The following is an 18837-nucleotide window of genomic DNA, read 5'->3' on the forward strand; positions in this document are numbered from 1 at the left end:
TGCGCAAATACGGCGTGATGAAGTATTGCAACAATCGCCATTTTATTCTCTAGGGTGTTAGAATAAAAAATATATATAATGTTTTGGGGGTTCTAATTAGAGGGCAGGAGATGGCAGTGAAAACATTGAAAAATTACACATTAGAACTGCTGTTTTACTTGTAATGCCAACGGCCACCACCAGATGGCGCCAGGTCACAGAAGGAAGCTTGGGACTTCACAAGGCCGCAAAGCCGCGGCCTCAATTACCGGCGGGCGCCAAGTCACAATTTCTTGTCGCAGTTGCGACCTGGCGCCCGGATTCTGTCGAGCCCTGCAGTAATATCTGTGAAAATGTGGAATAGACTCTCAAGAGCTAGTTCTAGCCAACTCAGTAAATTGCTTTAAAAAGGATTGGATTCTTTCCTAAATGTACATAATATAACTGGATACGAACATGTATAGGTAAAGTTCATCCAGGGAAAAATGTCCTCTGCTTGTAAAGTCCCCTCCGTGTTAGCCTATGTGTCCTATAGGCGTTTTCAGGAGTTTAGTGGCAGAAAACACCACTTGTGTGTTCAGGAGAGGGGCCAACCAAATGCATTTCAACGTTAATGCATTCTAATGGCCAGAATTATGGCTATAGAATGTATTAATGCTAGACTCGGGTATGCGGTTTAATATCCATGCAAAACGTGTCTTTTCACAGCGTTTTTGCTGCTGCTAAACTTCTATAGGAGAAAAAAAAGTGTCAAGAGCATAGTGTGTTAATCCTTCCCAACAGCGCTTGCAATGCTCACCTGAGCCCCCCCCCCCCCCTCGATCTAGCATTGTGCACAGGAGCCTTGACTGTCCTGGGTCTCTCTCCTCATTGTCTGAGAGACAGCAGCAGCAGGAGCCATTGATTCCCACTGCTGTCAATCACAGCTATTGAGCCAATAAGGAGAGAGCAGGGGCAAGGCTGAGCTGCAGCTCCGTCTCTTTTAGATGCACAGAGTGGGATCAGGAGAAACCACACCCCAGTGCCCCCATAGCAAGCAACTTGCTATTGGGGGTGCTGGTCAAGGGAGAGGAGCGAGTAGCCCCAGCAGTGGGGACCCAAGAAGAACAGCATCGGGGCTGATCTGTGCAAAACCACTGCACAAAGCAGGAAAGTATAACTTGTTTGCTTAAAGTGGTTGTAAACCCTCTCTTTGAAGTTACACCTACAGATAAGCCTAGATTAAGGCTTACCTGTAGGTGTTTGCAATATCTCCTAAACCTACACGTTTAGGAGATATTTGCCAGAAGGAATGCACCATTGTTTACGGTGCATGCGTGCCGTAGACAACGGCGCAGGTGCACTGGGAATGCCGGATTTGTGAATGGGCAATGCCGGCTTTGATGGCTCCCGCGCATGCGCGGAGTAACGTCATCGCCGCTCTGGCCAATCACAGTTCCGGAGCGACGATACCCGGAAGTAACCTTCCAGGGAAATGTCTGCAGCCGGAGGGGGAGATGAGGACGGCTTCAAGGGCTTTGATCTAAGGTAAGTAATTCATAATGAGCTAGTAGGCTAGTCATACTAGCTCATTGTGGCTTTGTCTTGCAGGGTTTTTTTTATTTTTTTATTATGGGTTTACAGCCGCTTTAAAAAAAAAAAAAAAAAACCTTTAGAATCGCGCAACTATTTGGCCTCATGCACATTGGACGTTTTTACAGCTGCTGTTTTTGGCTTCAGATGTTTTTTCTACAGCCAATAAACTCTTCAGCATGTGATCCTATGTGTCCATGCACACATATAGACTGTTATCAACTGTTTTTGGCTGTACAAAAAAAACTAGTGGGTTCTGAGAGGAGTTTTTCATCTGTAAAAACATTCTGTCAAGCGCCGATAAACGTGAATCGCCAGCGTTTAACATCTTTGATCCCATTGGGAAAAAAAGCTAAACAATATTGCAAAAAGGTTGAAAAACTCTCTGCAAAGCTACTGGAGTTTTTATGAAGTTTTTTTAAAGCGGGGGTTCACCCATCAATTTAACAGTTTGAAAAAGCAGTTACATTCCTGGCATGTCGGGATTGCTAACTGTCACATTGGTTGTGCTCTCAACCAAACTGTCAAACCATCCAATGGCTGGTGTCATAACTGATCACATGTGCAGCATCATGGCAGTTGAAGATTAAACAGAGGCCAAGACGCGCCTTAGCAGCCGTCAATCAACTCCTCTTCGCTTAGAAATGCCCATTCCCCGCAGGATTCCCCGCTCGGAGCCGGAAAACAAGGGCTCATATAACGATAAGTACAAGTAAAAAAAAATAAAAAACAGCATACTGCAGATGTTAGCAGTATGCTACAGCTAATGTCAAAAAGTGGATTTTTGGGTGAACCTCCGCTTTAATAACGTCCACTGTGCATGAGGCCTTTGAATTTGTTGGGAAATCTTTGTGGTCAGGGCCTGATTGCTTCATAGAGGTTCTAAATAGATAATTGCATGTACACTGCTCAACTGTATATGGTCGGTTTGAGAATGGTGTTGCCTCCATTGTCAATACCGTGCAGGATTGTATTTAGTGGCAAGAGTGGAAGTGAGCTTCTGCCTCTGGTGAAAAAAGAGGAGGACCTAGTGATGTCACTGCGGCAGCATGTGTAAGTGCCAGGCCATGAACTGTCCAATTCCCATGCTTGTTATATTGTTTTGTGATTATTCAGAAACACTGTGCAATATTTCCAACATTCATTATTGCATATCATGATATAAAGGGATCACCCGTCAGATTTGGTATATTCCACTTTAAAGTTCTATGCAAATTCAGAACATACTGCAGTTTACACAATAACACGTGGGTACCAGTGCTTGCCCCCCTGTTGTCTTTTTAACCACTTCCTATCCGTGCCATCGACAATTGGCAGCCACAAGGTGGCTCTACAATGCCGGGAGGCCGTCAATATACGGCCTCTGGCCTCCCACCGCTGGGGGGCGCGCGCCACCACGTCACTCAGGCGCCGATGCGCGTGCCTGGAGGCCGTGATGTCCGCCATATACCCGAGATCGGCAGAAACAGAGCCAGGGACGTGGATCTCTGTGTGTAAACACAGAGATCCACATCCTGTCAGGGAGAGGAGACCGATGGTGTGTCCCTTGTATATAGGGACAACCATCGGTCACCTCCCCCAGTCAGTCACCTCCCCCCAAGAATCACCTAGCAGGGAACACATTTAACCCCCTTGATCGCCCCCTAGTGTTAACCCCTTCCCTGCCAGTAACATTTATACAGTAATCAGTGCATATTTATAGCACTGTTTGCTGTATAAATGTGAATGGTTCCAAAAATGTGTCAAAAGTGTCTGATGTGTCCGCCGTAATATCACAGTCCTGACAAAAATCACAGATCACCGCCATTACTAGTAAAAAAATAAAAATTAAAAAAAAAGTCATAATTCTATCCCCTATTTTGTAGGCACTATAACGTTTGCGCAAACCAATCACTATACGCTTATTAGGATTTTATTTTTTTTACCAAAAATATGTAGAAGAATACATATCGGCCTAAACTGAGAAAAAAATATCTTTTTTTTTTGTTTGTTTTTATTAATGGGATGTTTATTATAGCAAAAAGTAAAAAAAATATTTATTTACTTTCAAAATTGTCAGTCTTTTTTGGTTTATAGGGCAAAAAATAAAAACCGCAGAGGTGATCAAATACCACCAAAAGAAAGCTCTATTTGTGGGGAAAAAAAGGACGTCAATTTTGTTTGGGAGCCACGTCGCACAACCGTGCAATTGTCATTCAAATCGTGACCGTGCTTAAAGCTGAAATTTCGCCTGGGCAGGAAGGGGGTATACGTGCCCAGTAAGCAAGTGGTTAAAGAGGTGTTCTGCCTAATGCAAACATTTTCCTCTCATTTGTCTGCCTTTCTGTACACGTATCAGGTGAACCTGGAGGCATTGGTTTTCCGGTACACCTTGTGAGCATGGATAGGTGGATCTCTTAGTATCTCAGCATTGTTATAGGATGCCACAAATGAATACAAATCCTACAGCACAAGACCCTAAAGTGGCTCATTATCTTTCCACCTATGTGCTTGGAATACTTGCATAGCGAAGATCGTTGGTGTGGACATTTTGGTGATTAAAATTGGCATTTTAGCCACCAAAATGCTGTAAGTCTTTTTTGAAAAATCTGCTTGTGTGGCTTTGTTCTCCGTATCAGAGCTATGACTGGCCATTCCAGCTATGCTGGGGCCCATCTGCTCTCTATTTAGAAATCTCCAGCAAGCATAGCCATCTCTAGCTGACAGAGTCCGAATCAGTGAACTGATTACACTGAGAGAGGTCAGACTGTGAGAGACCATTCACTGCAGTGTGGCAATGTGTAACCCTTTCCTCTCAGTTTCCTGCCACAGAGAGCTCAGTAGAGCTTTGCATCATAAAGCACCCTGCAGAGCATAGCAACGTAACCCTTCCCTTGCCGAGCTCTGAACATGTACCTATGGTAACACAATACCTTGTCAGCAACACCCCTCCCCTGTCAAATGATGTCACTGTCAGCTCTGGGGAGAATGTGACCTTGTCACCTTCTAGCCAGAGACAGCTTGGAATAAAAGCTTCCTGCACACATAATGTGTCTATAGATGTACAGCATCTGAGGAAAAGAAGAAGAAAAAAAATAATCTAGAGCTGAGCAGATATGGGAAAGGAAAATCAATCCTCTTAAATTCTCCACACACCTGGTATATTCATGTCTTTGTGCTATGGTTCCTACAAGAAAACCAAGATGGATTACAGCAAAGGGAGTCTTGTGTGCAGTACAAAGGCAAACTCAGAAATGTATGGAAGTGACCACTGTGCTCGCTCACTACACTTTAAGGCACTTATTGCTCATGCAATGCCTTGTACTGTACAAAAGTAGCTGAAAAGCCTTCGTTGACCAGAACTGTTTAACGAGTCCTCGCTTAAATATTCCTATTTCTTAAATATTCGTAAACTGAAGATATTGACTTTCTGGCATAGTTACAATACACTGCAAAGCTCAATAGATGACACCTGGTCTTTGTTGGGCCCTTCTTGGTATTGACATTATGCAACCTTGTAAGCCATATTCATAAGTATGCCAAATGTGCATAGGATAGGCGTTTTTCAGGCGCTTTAGCGATAAAAAAAAGTGCCTGAGCCCTGGTTCACACTGGGTATGATTTGGATCGATTTGAGATGCGATTTGACATGTCAAATCACATCTCAAATTGTCGGCAATGGCACTGTCCTAATCAGTGCGACGCCGCATCTGCGATTTCAAAAAGTAGTTCCTGTACTACTTTTTGCGATTTCGGGCCGCGATTTACATAAAATTGCGGGCGAAATCGCGGTAAAAACCGCGCATTTTACCGCGATTTTGAATTCGCAGCAGTGTGAACCTAGGCTGAAAGCTGCATCTGCTGTCCCAATGTGAAAGCCTGAGTGTTTTCACACTAAAGCGCCTGAAAAACGCCCCAGTGTGAAAGGATTCTTAGCGTTAAATAAAACACCTGTAAAGTGCCTGAAAGAAGCTGCATCTGCAATCCCAATGTGAGCCCGAGTTCTTTCACACTGAGGCGCTGCGCTGGCAGGGCGTCAAAAAAAAGTCCTGCAAGCAGCTTCTTTGCAGCGCCTTAGACCCCTTTCACACTGAGGAGTTTTTCAGGTGGTACAGCGCCAAAAATAGTGCTGCTATACCGCTTGAAAAACTCCTGCCCAGCTACCTCAATGTGAAAGCCTGAGGGCTTTCACACTGAGGCGATGCGCTGGCGGGAGAGAAAAAAATCTCCTGTCAGCGGCATCTTTGGAGCGGTGAGAGGAGCGGAGTGTATACCGCTCCTTCCCATTTAAAACAATGGGAAACCGCGGCAATACTGCCCGCAATGCGCCTCTGCAGAGGCGCATTGCGGGCGCTATTAACCCTTTATCGGCCGCTAGCCGGGGTTAATACTGCCCCGCTAGCAGCCGAATCCTGTGACAAATCCAATGTTGTAGCGCCGCTATTTTTAGCGGCGCTATACCGCCACCACGACTCCCACCCCAATGTGAAAGGGGCCTTAGGGATTGAGTCGCTTTTTTAACGCCAAAACACCTCAATTACCAGCGTTTTTCGGGCGCTGGCAGTGTGAAAGGGCTCTGAAAGCACTCTGCTTTCACATTGGGATTGCAGATGAGTCATCTTTCAGGCGCTTTTTTTTAACGCCAAAGCACCTTAAAAAATGCCAGAAAAACGCCCCAGTGTGAAAGGGATCTAAAATGTGCCTGGGAGGAGGCAGCTCTGTTCAAATATTCCGTAGAGTAGGAACGTTTCACCAATAATTCCTGACGGAAGTTCTTTGCCCATCTAGCATTTTTAGAGGCGCACCTTGCCAAACATTCTGCTAATTGTCTGATTCTTTACTTTCCCAACAAGAGTTTTAGCTGAATGTCTTAAACTTTGTTTTTCCCCAGTATGAAAAGACCATAGCAGCCCACGGGTTAATGGTGAGCACTCCCTGTTCGGATGTCACCGTGTCCCCACTGCTGCATGACCCACTTCTACATTCGGTATCCAGGCAACATGCTCCTGCTCCCTCTGCCCTACCTCATGTAACGCCCGGTACAGCGGCATCCTGTTAGAACAGAGAGTGGCACTGAGTATCTGTACAGAAAATGCACACGCTGAGCTGTATAATGATGCTGAGTATCTGCACACCCCCTCTCTGTTTGTAGCTGTGTATTTTATCTGCCTGTCTGACAGATCCCGGATCCAGCGGGGAGCAGCTAATCTGTGCACACAGGAGGAAGCAGATAAATAAAGGATGAGAGAGACAGAGGAGACAGGACAGACAGGAGAAAGGGAGGGAAGGAAGGAGTTAGTGTGCAGGCCTTTGTAGTGGGAAAAGAAGCAAAGAGAGACATCTGGTGGGAAGAATAGATTTTTCCCTGCACTTTTTTTTTATTTTTCAACATGGAGGGATGTGATCTTTCATCACTAGCACAGCGATTCTAATGAACATTAGTGTGCATGGTCACTCTCGATCTATAGTATATGGGAACCTGCATCTCAACTTTCTCGCAGCGACTTTTCTGAAGACTGCAGTGCACAAGTCCCTAAGGAACGAAGAAGAATATGCTACCTGCATCCGTCTCACCGTTCCAATGTTATGTTAGTCTAGCAACGTCAAAAAGCTAACATGCGCTCATATGCCAGAAGTCGCCATGTACTTCTGTGCAAACTTTCCCATGCAGGTGAAGAAACCTACCTAAATGTGTCTAGTGTATATTAACGAAACCTCTGTCCGGCATTAGAAGAGGTGAAATAGCTGAAAGGAATAGCTGTCCATGGCAGATAATCCGATTGTGACTGCCGTCATTCTACAGACATCAAACTGAATTATATACCTCTATGTTCCTCAGGGCTTTACTATTTGGGGAAGTTGCAGCAAAAAAGTAAATGAAGGAATTTCAGAGGGGGGGGACATGGAGAACAAACCTTTAAAATGAAGAGAAATCGAAGCATTTGTAGTATGTTCACTGATGAGCGTAAATATTTTCTCTCTAGGAAAAAAATCTGTAGACCATGGGGTCGAAGTGGAGAGTGCAAAATCTAGTGCAGTTTTGTAAAGCAACCAATCGGCTTCCAGGTTTCTTTGTCAAAGCTTAATTGAACAAGCTGGAGTTAGAAGCTGATTGGCTGTTATGCAGATTTTTCACTCCAGTTTTAGTAAATCGACCCTTAGATTTACTAACTCTAAAATCTGAGGGCTAAATAAAATAGCCCACTCAATTTATGTCTCATAGATAGATAGATAGATAGAGCTGGATATATATATATATATATATATATATATATATATACACACACACACACACATAGAGATGGAGATATGTATATATATATCTATAGATAAAGATGTGTGTGTGTGTGTATATATATATATATATACATACATATCTCCATCTCTATCTCTCTGTGTATGTGTGTGTGTATATATATATATATATATATATATATATATATATATATATATATATATATATACACACATCTTTATCTATATCTAGATAGATATATCTCTATATCTATCTCTATCTAGATAACGATGTGTGTGTGTATATATATATATATATATATATATTCTCTATCTCTGTGTGTGTGTATATATATATATATATATATATATATATATATATATATATACACACACACACAGATATATAATCTATATCTCGATATAGATAAAGATGTGTGTGTGTGTGCATATATATATATGTGTGTGTGTGTATGTATGTGTATATATATATATATATAGGCCCTTGCACTGCATATTTGTTGGTATATTTCTAAAACCTTGTACCGTACAATCAAATTGTAATGTGTACTCAGTTGTAGGCCTGTGTATTTATATTCTCCAATTTATATATCCTCCCCCCACGGCTTACACACCATGGCACTACTAGGTAGGCATGCTCTGGTGTCGGAGTTGGTGGTCCAATTTTTAGGTACAAAGAAAGACTGCCAGTCAAGAGGTTAAGTATCACAGTAGAAAATGTTTTTTTCTTGTATTGACACACATTTCAGACATCTGTTGTTTTTGGTATAGTTTATCTAGCTGGATTAGACGGCAGTGAACACAGTGCAGGGCCTTTGTAAATAGGAGGTCGTCTGTGCACAGCACCTAAAGGGTTACACTGTCACATGCTGCTTTGAGGCAGGAAAGAGGATGGTCAGAATGCCAAGGTCTGCAGGGCTTTCTGGCTGGAAAGGGAATGCTTTGCCAGGATGTGGTTCCCTGGCTGAGTGCTTTCTGCCTCAAAGCATTCTGGGAGGAGGGCAGCTATAATTAGTCCTGTGCCTGGAATCCAATGCCTGCTCCCTCCTCTCATCACTGCACCATCTGTCTGCCCTCTACCCTCCCCCACACATACACTCAGCTGTGACACGAGCAAACTTCCTGATGTCTGACTATATAGGTATATGCTTCGGAACCAATTTCCACACATACACCCACAATGAACAAATGATTGATCTTATTAGACGTACCTGTGCTGCAGTGGCACTGAATAGCGTCTGTTTTTACCGTATGCTCGCTGTACCTGTGAATCGCTGTTTACAGTCATTACTTCCCTTTCTAATTCTTTGACACAATTTACGCTCCTCGCGTTCTATTATCTTACCTCATCTGTACTAATCTGGAAGAGGTTGTTTCACTGGGAAATACAGTTTTCAATGTAGTAAAGCTACCGGGTTTCATTATTTACATCCTATCTTTCTTTTTCTATCCGTAGCCGAATATTCTTCTCTTATATTTATGTTTTTATCCAACTTGACTCCTCAGATCGATAGACTCGTTTCAGCTTTTGGAAAACATGCTCTCCATCATCGTGCAGCATCTCCCTTTTTTAAGTTATCCATTTAATTCACGCACTTCTCACTGAATCAAACAGATCCACCTTCCAATGATCCATGCTGTCCAGCGTTCTTTGCGGGGTGATACATGTGTGGTTCAATGTTGATTGTGCCATAAATTTGCATGATGATCTAAGTGTCATACTTGCATCACTCTGTTAACTGAAGATCAGCATTGACATATTAAATATTTTATTTCTTTATTTAGGAACACTTCACTGTAATTAATGTGATCACAATATTGCAACTGCTTTATACGCAAATGTACCTGGATGCACTTTGGCTTCAAACCCTAAACGAATAAATCATTGTCGGCTTTAATACTTGTATATGCATGGGCAGGTGTAGATAGGCCATTAGTGACTTATGTCCTTGGCTTCAGTGCGCTGATGCGCGCACACACAACCCCTGAGCACAGGCGCACAAACTGCACATAAAGAAGAGTGGTACACTGTGCCAGTAGTCAGGAAAAGTGCTAATGAGCAGAACAGAGTGTAGAATATATTTACTCTGGTGTTTGGGGGGGTTATTAAGAAAAAGCATGGATGACTGATAGAGAAATGAAAAGGGTATCTACAACACATAGGTTGAGGTGAGTTGGAGAGATGTGAATGCAGAGAGAAGACATAAAGCCTTAAGGAAAGGCGTGAGAGGATCATGGGATTACGTTCGAGGGGAGGGGGGAGGGCATTACAGCCCGAGGTGAGGACTTGTGTCAGTGTGTAGGAGAGAGACACATTATAGATACACCGCTCCACTGGATACTGAGAAATAGATGACAGAAAAGAGAGACAGCAGGGGACACAGAAGTAGTGCACAAAAGGGGGAGATGCTGAAAAAGAAATGAGAAGGTACAAGGAAAGAATTGGGTCATAAGGGTACTAACGAGTCCTAGACATGAGTGCATGGTAAAGACCAGTTCTTGTGTGAAGAGTAACTGTCATATTTGAAGATTTTTAAGAAAATGCCTATTTTCAGTAACTCGGCTCTTTTAAACGATCATTTGCTCAAATTCAGATATCTGAATTATTTTTTATTTTTTGGCAGATGTCAGTTCTACTGATGTTGCTCCGCCTAGCCTGGAAAATGGAGATACTCCTGCTGAGAAGCGTACTTCCCATCCAAAGGAGATAGAGAGGGGCCGCAGAGTGACCCAGGCATGCAGACACCCACGTTCAAGGTGAGGCTATTAGAGTTGTACAAATGGTTAGAAATGTAGAGTCCGCAAGCCAACTAGTGCAATTGAATAGCCAATATACATTTTTTTTTTTTTAAGTGAACCTATGTTTTTCCTGCAGAACCATGACTGGTTCAGTTAAATGACTGATTGCCAGTCCACTCTCCCTTATGTAGTCCTCTTTCTAACTGCCACCTGGTAGGGGATAAAGTACCAGGTACTTAAATGTAGGGAAACCTGTCTCTCTCTCTCTCTCTCTCTCTCTCTCTCTCTCTCTCTCTCTCTCTCCCTCTCCCTCTCCCTCTCCCTCTCCCTCTCCCTCTCCCTCTCCCTCTCCCTCTCCCTCTCTCTCTCTCTCTCTCTCTCTCTCTCTCTCTCTCTCTCTCTCTCTCTCTCTCTCTCTCTCTCTCTCTCTCTCTCCCTCCCCCCCTCCCTCTCTCTCTCCCTCTCCCTCTCTCTCTGCACTTTCTCACATAATGCAATGAGCACTTTATTGGCTAATAGCTAGGCCCCAGTGCTATAACTCGGTATTGAGAAGAGTGTTAGTCCTCTGTAAGCTCCGATCAGCTACTTTGACATTACACAAAAGTTTTTTCTTTGAAGCGAAGGCAAGCAAAAAAAAGTCATACCGGCATGCTCTGTGCAATGATTTTTGCAAAGAACAGCTCGAATCCTCCTCTTCGCAGGTCCCCTGCCAGTGCTCTGAGCCCCCCTTCCTTGCCGATTACCCCATAGCAAGCCACTTGCCATAGGGGCACTAGTGTCTATAAGAGACAGCGTGCGCAGCTCAGCCCCACCCTCTGCTCCCTCCTCACTGGCTGTAATTGACAGCAGTGGTAGCCAATCGGTCCTGCTGCTGCATCTCAACAAATAAGCAAGAGACCCGGAAGATCCTCGCCTTTTGTGCACCTCGCTGGGTCGAGATCAGACTTGGCAAGTGTTAGGGGAGAGCTGCATACTGAAGGTATGAAGACTGCATGAAGATAAAAAACCTTCAGATTTTACAACAACTTTAAGTGAACCGGTTGCTTAGCCCTTTGTAGACAAAGTACAGGTTCACTCTAAAGAGTCTCACAAGTGAAGCTCCAACTGAATTCTTAAACTCTGTACATAAGAGACTTTTTACAGTCATCTGTATATATTTGAAAACTTCACCTTCTGTAAATAACTCCATCTTCTTAGATAGGCATGCAATCTTTAAAGCGCCCCTGAAATTTCCTTTATTCTCTGGACTTTAAAAATGTAGGTCTTTATGAATGACAAAGAACAACCAAAGGCCGACATGTTCCAATGTGCAGTTATGACATTTCACCTGCTATAGATGTCCTTTCCTAACTCCTACCAATCGTTACTGGGGAGAAGCCAGGAGCACCTGCAAGGGAGCTGAAAAGAGAATCGGGGCTGCTCTGTGCAAAACCGTTCCAAGTATAAAATGTTTTCATTAAAAAAATTCTAAAGCTTTTCTCTCTAACACAAGCAGTAGTACTCCATCACTTACTCCCAAAATTCAGTGCAATGCATCAGCTACCAGTTGATCCAAAATAAGCTTATTTCAGCAAGCAAGGGTACTCTTAGGCACCTGTGTTGAGGCCAGTTTAGAAACAATAATTCAATGTGTGTTGGAAAAAAAAAATAGTTACATTTTTATAGTTGCATCTATATTGTACTCTGTAATTTGTAAAATCTTTTCATGGTGCCCTTGGTTCAAAGGTGGGTATAAAAACTTTAAAGTGTTTTAAGTCTAAATTCTTGGTCACTGCCAGACCACCCTCTATTAGAGCCTGGTATACCACACTATGCAAGTCCTTTCTAAAAACAAGCAATTCTATTTAGAGCTATCTTCAGGCCGGTCACGTGACTCATGGCCACTTTACAGCTCCAATACATGGCTTATGTGGGAGGGGCCGAGGTCTCCCTCTGATGTCAGTCGGGGAGATCACGTGGCCTTTCCGCAGAAGCCCTGTCTCGGAGCTGTAAAGCTTCTGCAAGTCATGTGACCGACCTGAAGATGGCTCTAAATAGTTATTTACGATGCTCGTTTTTAGAAATGACTTTCATAGTGTGGTATGCCAGGCTCTAATAGAGGGGCGGGCAGTGACCATTGTAGTTTTTTTCTTTTTAATAAAGCCAGGGGGGGGGGGTGGAGACGTACACAGAGAGGGAGCTGACAGGCAAGGGTGAGATGGAGAAGGAGAACAGAAAGGACAGCTGCGTATGACGAAGGGATTCCCTCTGACCACAGTGGGCAGTGCTTAGCAGCCCTAATTTTTGTAGTCCATACAGAGAAGTGGATACAGGAAGTGGCAGGTTTGGGGCGTTTTTTTTTTTTTTTTTTTACAGTTTAGAGGGAGCGGATTACACAGAACAGGCACTGCTGTTTGATCTGCTTTAAGGGACCAAGATCTTTATCTGTAAATTATATTGTATACTGGTCGTGTTAGTGGCCAAGGTATTAATGCAGAAAATAGTCAACTTCAGCACACGTGTAGGTCATCAATGCTATGTGCTGTATAGGATTTTAACTTTCTATGAAGTGTAGATACAGTGCCTTGAAAAAGTTTTTATATCTTTTTGAAATTTTCCACATTTTGTCATGTTACTAAAAAGGTAAATGGATTTTATTGAGATTTTATGGGATAGACTAACACAAAGTGGCACATAATTGTGAAGTGGAAGGTAAATGATTTTCAACATTTTTTTACAAAGAAATATCTGAAAAGTGTGGCGAGCATTTGTATTCAGCCCCCTTTATTTTGTTACACCTAACTAAAATCTAGTGGAGCCAATAGCCTTCAGAAGTGTGTGTAATTTAATCTCAATATAAATACAGTTGTTCTGTGAAGCCCTCAGAGGTTTGTTAGAGAACCTTAGTGAACAAACGGCATCAAGAAGGCCAAGGAACACACCAGAGCAGGGTTAAGTTATAAAAAATAATCCCAAGCTTTGAACATCTCGGAGAGCACTGTTCAATCCATAATCCGAAAATGGGAAGAGTATAGCTCGACTGCAAACCTACAAGACATGGTCGTCCACCTAAAGTTACAGGCCGGACAATGCGAACATCAGCCAGAGAAGCAGCCATGGTAACGCTGGAGGAGCTGCAAAGATCCACAGCACAGGTGGGAGAATCTGTCCACAGGACCACTATTAGTCCCGTACTCCACAAATTTGGCCTTTATGGAAGAGTGGCAAGAAGAAAGCCATTGTTGAAAGCCATAAGTCCAGTTAGAATTTTGCGAGAAGCCATGTGGGAGAGACGGCAAACATGTGGAAGATGCTGTGGTCAGATGAGACCAAAATTTTACTTTTTGACCTAAAAGCAAAACCCTATGTGTGGCAGAAAACTCAGCCTGAACACACCATCCCGCTGTGAAATCATAGTGGTGGTAGCATCATGTTGTGTGGATGCTTTTCTTCAGCAGGGACAGGGAAGCTGGTCAGAGTTGATGGGAAACTGGATGGAGCCAAACACAGGGCAATCTTAGGCCCCGTAAACATGGTCGGACAAAACCGATGAGAATGGACCGAGGTTCAGTTTCATCGGTCCAAACCGACGATGTGTATGGCCCATCGGTCTGTTTTCCTTCGGTCCAAAATTTTAAAACATGCTTTAACCGCTTGGGATCCGTGCTATGGACGAAAGACTTCCACAGCGCGGCTCTCAAGTGCCGAGTGGACGTCTTTAGACGTCCTATTGTCATTCCCTGTGCGCGCCGCTGGGGGCGCGCAGCGGGGAAACAACGTGCCCGGCGCATCGCTCGGGGGCCGATGCGAGTGCCTGGCGGCCGTGATGTCCGCCAGATGCCTGCGATCGTCGGTGACAGCAGGGATGTGGAGCTCTGTGTGTAAACACAGAGCTCCACGTGCTGTCAGGGAGAGAGGAGACCGATCTGTGTCCCTTTACATAGGGACACAGCATCGGTCACCTCCCCCAGTCAGTCCCCTCCCCCCACACAGTAAGAACACAATGAGGGGATACATTTAACACCTTCCTCACCCCCTAGTGTTAACCCATTTACTGCCAGTCACATTTATACAGTAATTAGTGCATTTTTATAGCACTGATCGCTGTATAAATGTGAATGGTCCCAAAATTGTGTCAAAAGTGTCCGATACGTCCGCCGCAATATCGCAGGCCTGACAAAAAAATCGCAAATCGCCGCCATTACTAGTAAAAAAAAAAACATAAATCTATCCCCTATTTTGTAGGCGCTATAACTTTTGCGCAAACCAATCAATATACGCTTATTGCGATTTTTTTTTTTTACAAAAATATGTAGAAGAATATGTATCGGCCTAAACCGAGGGAAATTTTTATTTTTTAAAAAAAAAATTGGGAAATTATTATAACAAAAAGTAAAAAATATTGTGTTTTTTTTTTTCAACATTTTCTGGTTATTTTTATGTTTATAGCGCAAAAAATAAAAATTGCAGAGGTGATCAAATACCACCAAAAGAAAGCTTTATTTGTGGGAAAAAAAATGATAAAAATATAATTTGGGTACAGTGTTGTATGACCGCTCAATTGTCATTCAAAATGCGTCAGCGCTGAAAGCTGAAAATTGGTCTGGGCACGAAGGGGGTTTAAGTGCCCAGCAATGAAGTGGTTAAAATCGAACCGATAAACCGCTGACCGATCGGTCCAAACCGATGGTTAGTACAGAAAGCATCGGTTAAAAACCCGCGCATGCTCAGAATCAAGTCGACGCATGCTTGGAAGCATTAAACTTTGTTTTATTCAGCACGTCGTGTGTTTGACGTCACCGCTTTTTGACCCGATCGGTTTTTGGAACGATGGTGTGTACGTACATCATGCCATCAGGCCACTTCAGCGGTAAACCGATGGAAATGGCCCGTCGGACCATTCTCATCGGTTTGGAACGACCATGTGTACGCGGCCTTAGAAGAAAACCTGTGTGCAAATGACTTAAAACTGGGGTGGAGGTTCACCTTCCAGCAGGAAAACGACCCTAAACATATAGCCAGAGCTACAATGGAATGGATTAGATCAAAGCATATTCATGTGTTGAGAATGACCCAGTCAAAGGTCCAGACCTACATCCAATTGAGAATCTGTAATAAGACTTGAAAATTGCTGTTCAGATGCTCTCTATCCAATCTGACAGAGCTATTTTGCAAAGACTGATGGGCAAAAAGTTCTCTCTCTCTGCAAAGCTGGTAGACATATACCCAAAAAGACTTGCAGCTGTAATTGCAGCGAAAGGTGGTTCTACAAATTTTGTCTCTCACAAAAGCCCAATAAAATACATTTGTTTTTGATTGTAACATGACAAAATGTGGAAAATTTCAAGGGGTGTGAATATTTTTTTAAGGCACTGTAGGGCTTAAATACAAATATACACATATTGGAAAATAGGTAATTGTAAAATTTTTACTAATCTTTGCAGTATCCAAACTGCTTTAACGCTCAAGTCCTGGTGCAATAAGCAGACTAGGGTTCATTCAGTTACCTCAATCTTCACTCACTATCATACAGGTTTTTTGTTTTGTTTGTACATTAGACCAGGGGTCTCCAAGTTTTACAATGCCTCATGGTATGTGTAGTTCCACAACAGCTGGAGGGCCATAGTTTGGAGATCCCTGCATTAGACAGATATGCTGTTTTAACATGCTAGGTGAAACAGTGTGTATTTCTACCCCACTACTACAAGTGCTACAGGCCCTCAGCCTGGGGCTGTGGGTTTTATGAATGGCCTCTAGGAGAGGGTGGCAGATGCAACCAAAGCACTGGGGGTCTGAGACCTTGCAGCATTTACATCTGAGTGGGCTGGAAATACAGGCAGTTCAAAATATAAATAAATATATACTGCGCTGTTGCTCAAAATAAAGGGCCGGATTCAGGTAGGAGATACGACGGCGTATCTCCAGATTCGCCGTTGTATTTCTGAGTTGCGGCGTCGTATCTATGCACCTGATTCATAGAATCAGTTACGCATAGATTTCCCTAAGATCCGACTGGTGTAAGTGTCTTACACCGTCGTATCTTAGGCTGCATATTTACGCTGGCCGATAGGTGGCGCTTCCGTCGATTGGCGCAAGGAATATGCTAATTAGGTAGATACACCGATTCACAAACGTACGTACGCCGGCGCTATTTTTTCATGTCGTTTACGTTAGGCTTTTTCGGCGTAAGGTCCTGCTCTTATGAGGCGTACGCAATGTTAAGTATGGACGTCGTTCCCGCTTCGAACTTTGAAATTTTTACGTCAATTGCGAATAGGGCTGTACGTAAGTTACGTTCACGTCTAAAGCAATGACGGCGGAATTTCGAGCATGCGCACTGGGATTTTTTCACGAAGGCCGCATGCGCCGTTCACAAAAACGTAAAGTACGCAGGGTCATGTTAAATTTAAATACCACACGCCCACAACATCCAAATTTGAATTAGGCGGGCTTACGCCGGGCCACATACGTTACGCCGCCGTAACTTAGGGCGCAAGTTCTTTCTGAATACGGAACTTGCGCCCAAATTTATGGCGGCGTAACGTATCTGAGATGCGTTACGCCAGCAGAAAGATCCGCTGATCTTTCTGAATCCAGCCCAATGTATATAAAGCAGCCAGCACAGCCAAAGACAAATAGCAAATAGTAATCCACAAATGCAGCGCTCATATATACAATGACAAAAATGGTAATAATAATTGTGTTGCCAAATATAATGATGACACAGTATAAGTAAATTGGATATAAAAGGTGATTCAACAATTGGAAAACCATTTATTTTTTATTTTTTATAAAATAATGCCCACCAATGTGAAAAGAAAATCGTACAAAACAAGAGGGGGAGGATTGAATCAAACAGTCCTGATGTAAATGGACACTATCAGTAAGTCTATAAAAGCATGAAGCATCAACGGAAACATGACAAAAAGGAGGAACTTGCAAGGAGAACCACCACCGACTATGTAAAGGCTTACCGGAAACAGTGGACTTAAAGGGGCATATACCTCTTAAGTCATGCAGGCTTGTGGTGATATTCACCGTCTAAAGTGAAGATATTTCGTATGTAATCGCAGATCCAGGTCACTACGATCACAGATCCGGGTCAAAACAACACTGGTCATCAGCAAGTTCACAGTGAAGCGTGGAGGGAAGGAGGACCAAAGGATATCCACGTACTTGCACTGTATCTAATGATTGCTCTTCAACCCCTACAGGTGTCTGCCTCCAACCTGTAGGGCTTGAAGAGCAATCATTAGATACAGTGTGAGTATGTGGATATCCTTTGGTGGTTCTCCTGGCAAGTTCCTCCTTTTTGTCATGTTTCTGTTGATGATTCATGTTTCTATTGACACCTCAGTGATGTCAATTTACTGATAGGCCCGGATTCACGTAGCACTTACACCGACGTATCTCGAGTAAGTGCTATGTGCTAGCGTAAGTGTAAATGTGCGCCGTCGTATCTGTGCGCCATGCCCACAGAACTAGATACGCCTGAAAATAGGCTTCCTACGACTGACGTAAGTTTCCTACGCCGTCGTATCGTGGGCGCATATTTACGCTGGCCGCAAGGGCGCTGCCATTGATTTACGATTCGAATATGCAAATGAGTGAGATACGCCGATTCACCAACGTACTTGCGCCCGGCGCATTAATATACACGGTTTACGTAAGGCTTACGTCCGGCATATAGTTATTTCCCATCTATGAGGCGCAACTCATGCAAAGGTATGGACCAGGGAACAGCCGTCGTATTTTTCGTTGTTTACGTAGTAGTACGTGAATAGGGATGGGCGTAGGTTACGTTCACGTCGTAGGCAGTGATTCGACGTATCTTAGGCATTCGTTCTGACGTGATTCTGAGCATGCGCACTGGGACACGTCCATGAGCAGTCGCATGCGCCGTTCGTTTATTCGTACCTTGATGGCGCTCGGCCCATCATTTACATGGCTCACGCCCACTGCCATTTACGACGAGTTATGCCGAGGGAACCCAGCGTACATTTGGGAGAAAGTGCTTTGTGAATACTGTGCTCTGCGCTACGGCGGCGTAGCGTAGATTCCATACGCTACGCCGGCATAACTATGCGCCGCGGTATGTGAATCCGGGCCATAGTGTCCATTTATATCAGGACTGTTTGATTTAATCCTTCCCCTCTTGTTTTGTACACTTTTCTTTTCACATTGGTGGACATTATTTTTTTTACATTTTTTTTATTGTTTTTTGTTTTCCAATTGTTGAATCACCTTTTTATATCCAATTTTACACACAATTATTACCATTTTTGTGATTGTATATATGAGCGCTGCATTTTCCTTGTGGAAATACAAGCAGAA

The 18837-nt window shown here is 43.4% G+C and overlaps 1 protein-coding gene across 2 annotated transcripts in view; it reads left to right on the top strand.

The window, feature by feature from the left end:
- The window catches only part of AHDC1 (AT-hook DNA binding motif containing 1), a 138281-nt gene that overhangs the window by 64932 nt on the left and 54512 nt on the right, over positions 1 to 18837 (top strand). For both annotated transcript variants that reach the window (XR_005747071.1, XM_040337984.1), the window contains exon 2: positions 10410 to 10542. Coding sequence is in view for 1 of the 2 variants with exons in the window: in XM_040337984.1 (XP_040193918.1) it covers positions 10410 to 10542 (133 nt within the window). In the remaining variant the exon portion in view is untranslated. The remainder of the gene's footprint in view (positions 1 to 10409; positions 10543 to 18837) is intronic.

This window comes from Rana temporaria, chromosome 2 (genome assembly GCF_905171775.1).
Source record: "Rana temporaria chromosome 2, aRanTem1.1, whole genome shotgun sequence".
Lineage (NCBI taxonomy): Eukaryota > Metazoa > Chordata > Amphibia > Anura > Ranidae > Rana > Rana temporaria.